Genomic DNA, 9,080 nt, shown 5'->3' with positions numbered 1-9,080 from the left:
AAATGACAAGATGAAATTCTTTAAATAGTATTCCATTGGGTATATTTACATTTTCTTTATTCATTTTTAGGCTTATGGTTTCTTAGATTGATTCCAATTCTAAGTTAGTTTGGGTAATGCTGCAGAGAACACAGAAATCCAGATTTCTCATCGACATACTTACTGGATTTTTCTCTGAATATATACTCATTTTTTGAGTATATATATGAATATATATGAATATATATTTCATTTTTTATGTGCAGAGGTATCTTGCCTGAATGCTTGCTTGTGTACTTTGTGCATGTAGTGACCACAGAGACCATAGGGGGTCCCCGATCCCCAGGAACTGGAGCCACAGAGATAGCTGTGAGCCACCACATGCGTGCTGACACGCCAACCCAAGTCCTCTGCAAGAGCAGCCAGTGTTCTCAACCACTGAGCTACTTCTCCAGCTACTTATTTTTAATATTCTGAAACTTAATTTTTGAGGATCCTTCACAATGTTTTTCTGAATGGCTGCACTAATTCACATTTCTGCCAATAGTTTAGAGGGTTCTTATTTCTGAACTTCCATGTGAACACTTCAGCCTTCTGACAATAACCGTTCCAGCTGGTGTAAGATGATATTATTATGTTAAAATTTCATTTTATTAGTGGTGATTGATTTTGAGCACTTTTCGAGAAATACTTTATAACCCTGTTCCTCTTTTGGCACAGGATATCATACTCAGGGCCTTTGACATGCTAAGCAAGTGCCTCACAACTGAACTGAGTCTCCTTTACCCATCGTATAATTAGTTTTTTAAAATTACTATTGAGTTGAGTTATATAGACATGTTAGTCTCTTATCAAATGTACGCCATGCAAATACATCCTCCTATTCTCTTCACAAAATTTAACGGCTTCATAAGATAAAGACCTTGAATGTGGTCTAGAGTTTCAAGGATTAAATTAAAAAGCCGCAATGGCCATGAAAAGTGAGCTGGCACAATTAATGAACTGGGAAAAGAAATTCAGAAATTAAGTCCACCTCAAAAGTAGTAAAACAGTGAACAGTTCCTGCTATTAAACAACCAAGAAGGATGCTGGGCTGTGGTTCAGTGATGCACTTCTTACTTGATATGTGTGACCCCTGTGCTTGATCCCAGAGCTGTGAAAAGCAAAGAAGACAAGAACAAAGACAAAAGCAGTGAATGGTAAGGATGAAAATGAGAAATAAATTCAGAGAAATGACAAATTCAAAAGTCTTGAACAGCATAGCTTTGAAGCAGGAAAAAGGACGTCTGAAAAATTCCCAATAAATGTCCTTAAAGAAATAAAACACACGGTAAAGGGAAAAATGCAAAGGCAATATTCAAGAGGAAATTTGAAGCCACGCCTGATGGTATACACTTTTAATCTCAGCAGTCAGAAGCCAGAGGCAGATGCACCTCTGTGAATTTCAGGCCATCCTGATCCACATAGTGAATTCCAGGACAGCAGGATCTACATAGATGGACCTTGTTTCAAACAAACAAAAGAAAGATTAGATGTTGAGATAAATAAACATCAAAATTTGACTTTCAAGAATATTTAGGTCTCCTTCAGGACAGCAGATAGGCGGTAAGACTAGTTTGCCTTCAAGTGCAGTTTTGGGATATAAAACCATACATACAGTAGCCAGAGCAAAGGGGCTAGTGCTTTCTTTATATTTTCAGCTGATTGGCTACTTCTGAGGGCCACATTTTGAAGGTAAAATAGAAAATAATTTCTATAAGTAACATTCTTTTTTTCTTTTATTTATTGTGTTTTTATTTTTATTTTTTATTAGTTACATTTTATTAACTTTATACCCCAGCTGTATCCCGCTCCCTCATTCCATCCCAATCCCACCCTCCCTCCCTCATTTCCTCCCTGCCCCTTTCCAAGTCCACTGATTGGGGAGGACCTCCTTCTCTTTCATCTGACCCTGTTTTATCAGGTATCTTCAGGACTGGCTGCAAAGTCCTCCTCTGTGGCCTAGCAGGACTGCGCCTCTCTTGGGGGGGGGTGGGGAGGTCAAAGAGCCTGCCATTGAGTTCATGTCAAAAATAGTCCCTGTTCCCCTTACTATGGGAAACCAATTGGTTACTGAGCTACCACGGGCTACATCTGAGCAGAGGTTCTAGGTTATATCCATACCTGGTCCTTGGTGGAATATCAGTCTCAGAAGACCCCTGTGCCCAGATATATTTGGTCCTTGTGGAGCTTTGAACAAATATATCAAAGATTTGACCAGTCAATTGGAGGCAAATAAAGAGGAAATGGACAAAATTCTTAAAGAAATACAGGCAAACATAGCCAAACAAATAGAGGCACAAGTAGAGATACAATTAGTGGCATATAGAGAGGAAATGAACAAAAAAAATAGAGACCATCGTAGAGAGGCAGGAATCCACATTCAAACAGATGAAGGAAATGGTTCAAGGCATGAAAACAGAATTAGAATCAATAAAGAAAACACAAACTGAGAAAACCCTGGAGCTGGAGAACTTGGTAATATTCTGATAACTGGTGTATTATGCAAATAAGTACATACAGAGTAGAGTTAGAGTGTGGATTCATAAAGAAAGGTTTAAGACATTTTAGAAGCCAGAAACTTAAAAAAATCTCACAGTGATTTTGTTACTGGTAAAAGGTTTAGTAAAAGAAAGAACATGAGATGGTGGTCCTTAGGAAGAGTTGTACAGCTTTTTCCTTAGTTAAAATCTGGGAAACAGTTGGCCATAAGTCTCAGCATCTGCTTTGAGTGTCCAAGTGGGTTACATAGTAATGGGAAGAGGGACTGCCTCTGAATCTGATTGGCCTGCTCTTTGATCTCCTCCCCCTGAGGGGGGAGCAGCCTTACCAGGCCACAGAAGATGACAATGCAGCCACTCCTGATGAGATCTGATAGACTAAGAACAGAAGGAAGGAGAGGAGGACCTCCCCTATCAGTGGACTTGGGGAGGGGCATTGATGAAGAAGGGGGAAGGAGGGTGGGATAGAGAGGGGAGAAGGGAGGGGCTTATGGGGGATACAAAGTGAATAAAGTATAATTAATAAAAAAATTAAAAAAAGAAATTCATAAAAAATCTGGGAAACAAAGTTACAGATTTCTATGGTCAGATTTCACACTCTGTTAGACTTGTGCATTTGATTAAGCTATTTTATAGGATTAAAATTTAATTAATGTGATGGTGACACTCCAGCTGTTAATTTCCACAATGCCTAAAATACCTTCAGCGAACATGCCAAAGCATCAGGAATCTTTTGTATATAAAATATAGTAAGTTCTCTTCACGAGCTTTTCGGTAGATGGCAGATTTACTGGTCTTTTGTTTGGTTTCAAGACATCTAATAAGATCTCATGCAAATCGGCTAGCAATCTTCTAGATTTATGGCTGAAGGCCAACAGAACTCAAGAAGGAATCAAAATTCTGGGTTTTGTTGTTGTTTTTGTTTTTTGCTTATTTTCCACTTTATACTTTCAATTAAACAAAAATATTGGAAATATTTGGATCAGGAGAAATTGTGGAGAAGGTCTTAAAGGTTTTGCCAAAGAGAAATTTTGTCAATTCAGGATTTGATATTCATTTGGCTATGCTATCAAAAAGGCAAACATAAGGGCTGGAGAGATGGCTCAGTGACTCAGAGCACTGCCTGCTCTTCCAGAGGACCCATGTTCCACTCCCTGCACCCACATGGCTGCTCACAATTATTTGTAACTCCATTTCCTGGGGATCTGATGACCTTTTCTGGCCTCTGCAGGCACCAGGCATGCATGTGATGTATAAACACACACACAGACAAAACACCCATACATATAAAAATAAATTAATCTAAAAATTTAAAGGGGCAAATGCATTTGGCCTTTATCAATGGGCAATCTTTTCTCTTAATCGTTGCTTCTGTGTAAGTTCTGGTTTATTTGGAGAAGAATGCAATGCTCCAGGGAGAGTTTGGGAGTCATACGGTGGGAGTGGATACATAACAGATAGGTATTATCTATCTATTCATAACACAAATGAGATCCTTTGAAAGTGGATGCCAATGACAGTTTAAATAGAGATAAAGCAATTTTTTTTTTGTGAAAATTTTCCATGCTAATTCTCTCTCTCTGTGTGTGTGTTTTTTTTCTTCATACCTTAGTCTACCTCACACAACTGTTCTCTGGGACACGTCTCAGAATTCCTAAACCTGATGCAATAATTGCAGGCTTGACTTCAATCTGAAACTAAAGAGGACTTCCCAAATGGGCACATCTTTCCAGTAGTGTTTATTCTGCTTTGAATAAGTGGAACAATGGAAAGAATAATTGCTCTTCCCTCAGCAGGCAGCCAACCTAGGCTAAACTAAGAGGAGAAATTGCAGATCCTACATCCTGGCAGAGAAACAGATCATTCACGTTGTTTTGGGAGTTTGGGGAGGAACAAATTCATTTTTATGGGCGGTTTCACACCTGAGTAAGGTCTGTTAGCGAGGCCCACACCGTGGTGCGCTTCTTGCTTTATTTGCGTCTCAGATTCGGGAAAGTTTGCTATGATTGGTAAAGGCAAGGTAGTGAGGAAAAAATGTTCCGTTTTCATTGAGCTGTGTGGCTTCCTACTCTTTCTAGTTCTCAGATGAGACAGGGGCTCTGCCTGTGGTGCCCAGGGGGATAACCGGTATTTAGTGGAACACTGCAGTTAGTAATTCCACTTTTGGGCTTGAGAATGCGGAAGTTGTCCGTTCAAATCAGCAAACTGAAAAAACAGAAAATCTCACACATCGGCAAAAGTCAAGAGAAACTTGGGATTAGCTCACACATTCAGTCATCCGCATTCAAAACCCATCACTACTTTCAGGCAACCCTCCGAGCATAAAGCACAACATCGTGGGAGCTTCTGTTTTTTGATCCAGTTCAGCTTCCCATAGAGGTGATGCTTGCAGAACTGATCGCTGCTGTCGCTGCAGATCAGGGTGAACGTGAAAGCTGCTCCCCTTTGCTGCGTTCTGATGTCTACAGGGAATGAATTTAGGGTCCTGGCTACACGGTGCTGAAGAACAGCAGTCAGTGTTTCTTTTCCTCCACATGGCCACAGGTCCTCTTTAGGGACAGATGACAAGCTTGCGTTTTTGGTTCTTGGTTTTGGCCGGTCGGTGACATCCTGTTACTCCAGAGTCTAGGGAGGCTTGGGATAATAATAATAATAATAATAATAACAACAACAACAACAACAACAACAACCCATAGTTACTCCTGAGGTAAGAGAAAAAGCGGGTTCGCTGAAAAAATCGGAGCACAGAACCTTGCTCCTGCTGGCTCCGCTGCCTGCAAAAGCCTGAATCTAGAGGAAGTTTGAAATGAACACGGGTCTCCAGAAACCCCGCCTCGTACTCTCCCCATCCCCCTTCATAGAACCAGCTGTCGCCAGCCAAGAGCCTTACAGCTACAGGGAGTTGATCTAGGAGACGTCACTGGCAGGAGGCGTGTCAGCATCTTTCGCGTCCAGCCTGGAGCCAGCTCGAGCGAACAGTAGGCGCGCAGTCCAGGCAGGACTTCAGCCCCGGCGGGCGGGCGCAGACCGAGCCTCCTCGCCCGGGCAGTTCACCTCTGCACCCCTAGGCGGCGCTGCGCTCCTCTGCGCTCAGCACACCCAGCAGCCCAGCCAGGGCGGACCGCGGGTCGCCGCCGCACTTCGAGCTTGCTTGCAGTGCTTGCTGGCGGAGCAGCTCGCGCTTTTCCAGGCTCCTCCTCTCCAGGAGTTCGGAGCATGGTCCCAGGTCGCTGCCCCTGGAGCGTGGACGCCGAAAGGGAGGATGGTGGGCTGGGGGGTGGCGGTTCTGTGTTGGTGGATCTCTTGCGGTGCCACAGCGGGACAGCTGGAGTACTCCGTGCTGGAGGAGACCAAACCAGGAGTCTCTGTAGGCAATATCGCCTCGGACTTGAAACTATCCACAGCTGCTCTGTCTTTGCGGAACTTTCGCTTCCTTTCCAGCCACAGCGAGCCCTACTTCGGGGTGGACCTGGGCAGCGGTAGTTTGGTGGTTCGAGAGCCAGCAGATCGCGAGCAGTTGTGCGGGGCCAAAGCTGCTTGCGTCTTGACTTACGAGCTAATGTTTGAGGACCCTCTGGAGCTGCATAAGGTGCGCGTCCATCTCCTGGACGCTAATGACAACTCGCCCCTGTTCCCTGCTGGAGACGTGCACCTGCATATCCCGGAGTTCCTGCTGCCTGGAGCCCGGTTCACTCTCCCGAATGCCCAAGATGCTGACGAGGGAAGCAACGGGGTGCTAAGTTACAGCCTCAGCACCAGCCAGCACTTTCGCCTGGACATGGGGTCGCGGGTCGATGGTAGCAAATACCCAGAGTTGGTGCTGGAGAAAGCGCTGGATCGAGAGCAGTGGGACTCTCACCTGCTGGTGCTCACTGCTCAGGACGGTGGCCTGCCTGCACGCTCGGGGGACGCTCAGGTCACCATCACCGTGGTGGACACCAACGACAACGCACCTGTGTTTGAACACTCCGTATACAGTGCCAAAGTTCCAGAGACTGCAACCAATGGGACTGTGCTGATCCACGTTCACGCCTCAGACCCGGATGAAGGAGCCAATGGGGAAGTCTGGTACTCCTTAAGCGACAGCACACCAGCAGAGCTGAGGCACCTCTTTCACGTGCACCCTAAAAGTGGGGAGGTTCGGGTGGCTGCTTCTCTAGGTCCACCGGAAACGTTGTTGGAAGCGTACGTTGAAGCAAGGGACGAAGGTGCTTTTAGTCTAGCTAGCACTACCAAGCTGCTTGTAGAGGTCACTGACGTGAACGATCACGCCCCCCAGATGGACTTCATGACCTTCTCCAGCCCAGTACCTGAGGATGCAGCTCCTGGCACGGTAATCGCTCTCCTTAGTGTAAAGGATGAAGACCTTGGTTCCAATGGTAAGGTCACTTGTAGCATGTCGAGCAAAGGCCCCTTTCAGCTGAAGGCTTCTTTTGAGAGCTACTACAGGTTGCTGACGGATGGGCCCCTGGATCGGGAGCAAGCAAGTGAATACCAGGTCCTGATCACTGCCTCGGATGGCGGCCTGCCCCCGCCTAGCGTCCAAAAGACACTCACTGTGTCAGTGGCTGATGTGAACGACAACACACCAAGCTTTCCTCAACCACAACAGGAACTTTTCGTGGCCGAAAACAACAGCCCTGGAGTTTCTTTAGGCCGTGTGTTTGCTCAGGACCCAGACCTGGGCTTGAACGGCCTTGTCTTTTACGAGCTGCTGGATGTCATTTCTGAAGGGATGCCAGCTGCCTCCAGCTTGGTGGCAGTGGGATCAACCAGCGGTGTTATCACTGCCAAAACCTCGTTTGACTTCGAGCAGCTCAGGGGCTTTCACTTCCAAGTGGAAGGCCGAGATGGCGGCGTTCCCCCCAGAAGCGCAACAGCGACTGTGAGCTTGTTTGTGGTAGACAGGAATGACAACGCGCCAGACATCTTGTTTCCCTTGCCCAGAAATGGCTCTATCCCCGCGGAAAGCGTGCCCCGCTCTGCCCGGGCTGGACACCTGGTCACAAAGGTGGTAGCAGAGGATGCAGACAGTGGCTCTAATGCCTGGCTCTCCTACCGCATCTCTCGGGCCTCTGACTCTAGCCTTTTCAGAATTTCGGTCCACACGGGAGAGCTGCGCACTGCACGTTCAGTTTTTCCCACGGACGCGGTTAAGCAGAGCGTGGTGGTGGTGGTTCAGGACCATGGAGAGCCACCGCTTTCCTCCTCCGTTATTCTGGGTGTGTTGTTGAGCAATGCTGCTCCTCAGGTCCTTCCAGACTTCGAAGATGTTTGGGAACCAGGAGCACAGCTTTCTGCCCGGAACTTGTCCTTGGTAATAGCCCTGGTCTGCGTTTCGTTTTTATTTTTGGGGTGCTTGCTTTTCTTTGTGTGCACCAAGTTGAGCCAGAACCCAGATTGTTGCTCTCAGAACTGCTGTCATTCTCCAGAAAATGTGGGGCATGAGAGGACTATGGCTTTTGGTCCCTGTGTGACATCAGCCACAATAGATGTCACTACAATCGAGAGACTCTCTCAGACATATCTCTATCAAGCCTCTCTGGGACTTGGTTCTGGTAGTAACAGCTTGTTCTTCCATGGGAAATACAATGCTGCCTGTCTGAGAAATCTGGCCCCTGGTGTGGGACTGAATTCACCAATATCCTGTGTTCTGATTCAGAATAGGAAAGGGGATCACACAAGTATCAATGACATGGTAAGCACATTTTATGGGGTTTGACTCCCCTGACAAGGAGATAGTTACTAGCTGTGTTCTGGAATGTTTCTTAAATGAGTCTTTTTTTTTTTTTTTTTTTTTTTTTTTTTTTTTTTTTTTTTTTTTTTTAGCTTACATTTAATCATCTGAATGCTCAATCTGGTAAGAATTTTGTCAATGTGTATTAGGATATTGTTCTAGACTTCAAGGAATTCAGTTATTTTTTTAGAAATTAAAATTTAAAGATTGGTTGATTGCGTGTTTATGAGTGCGTGTGCACATGTCTGAAACATGGTGTGTGTGTGTGTGTGTGGCTATCAGAGAAAGTTGCTCTTCTCTCTCTATCATGTACATTCTGGGTATTGAACTCAAGTTGTCAAGCACCTTTATCTGATGAACATTTCACCAGCTCTTATAGTTTACTTCTGAGAAACAGAGTAAAACACTAAAATATATCAAAACCTATATTAGTAATCTGGGATAGAGACCTAAATTAATGATAATCAAGTGCTGGAGTGCTCCTTGGGCAACAGATGTGAGAGAGTGCTCACATATCTAAAGTGAAAAAACATGAGTATGCATACCGACACGAACAAAGTTTATGAGTATGAACAAAACAGAGAAAAAGAGACACTTTTTGAAAAATGATAATCACTGGAGGAGTAAAATAAACTGCAGTGGAGTAAATATCTGGATGGAAAGAAGGAAATCAAATAGAGATTTGTAGTAGAGATGACATTTGACTTTGGTCTTGAATTATCTTTAATAAAATGTAGCATATTCTGTATCCTATACTTTTTCTAAATATCACTGTGGCACATAACCTTTGGAAAATGCATGCCTAGACATAGTTAATAACCCCA

At 44.7% G+C, this 9,080-nt stretch overlaps 1 protein-coding gene across 1 annotated transcript in view; it reads left to right on the top strand.

Moving 5' to 3' along the window:
- Window positions 1–5,781: 5,781 nt before the first annotated feature.
- The window catches only part of Pcdhac2 (protocadherin alpha subfamily C, 2), an 86,002-nt gene continuing 82,703 nt past the window's right edge, over window positions 5,782–9,080 (top strand). The window contains exon 1 of the mRNA XM_055606751.1: window positions 5,782–8,217. Coding sequence (XP_055462726.1) covers window positions 5,782–8,217 — 2,436 coding nt within the window. The remainder of the gene's footprint in view (window positions 8,218–9,080) is intronic.

The sequence above is a fragment of the Psammomys obesus genome, unplaced genomic scaffold (genome assembly GCF_907164565.1).
Source record: "Psammomys obesus unplaced genomic scaffold, mPsaObe1.curated_primary_1811, whole genome shotgun sequence".
Classification (NCBI taxonomy): domain Eukaryota; kingdom Metazoa; phylum Chordata; class Mammalia; order Rodentia; family Muridae; genus Psammomys; species Psammomys obesus.
The sequence above is the reverse complement of the archived record's forward strand: the minus strand, read 5'-3'. Positions and strand labels throughout refer to the sequence as shown.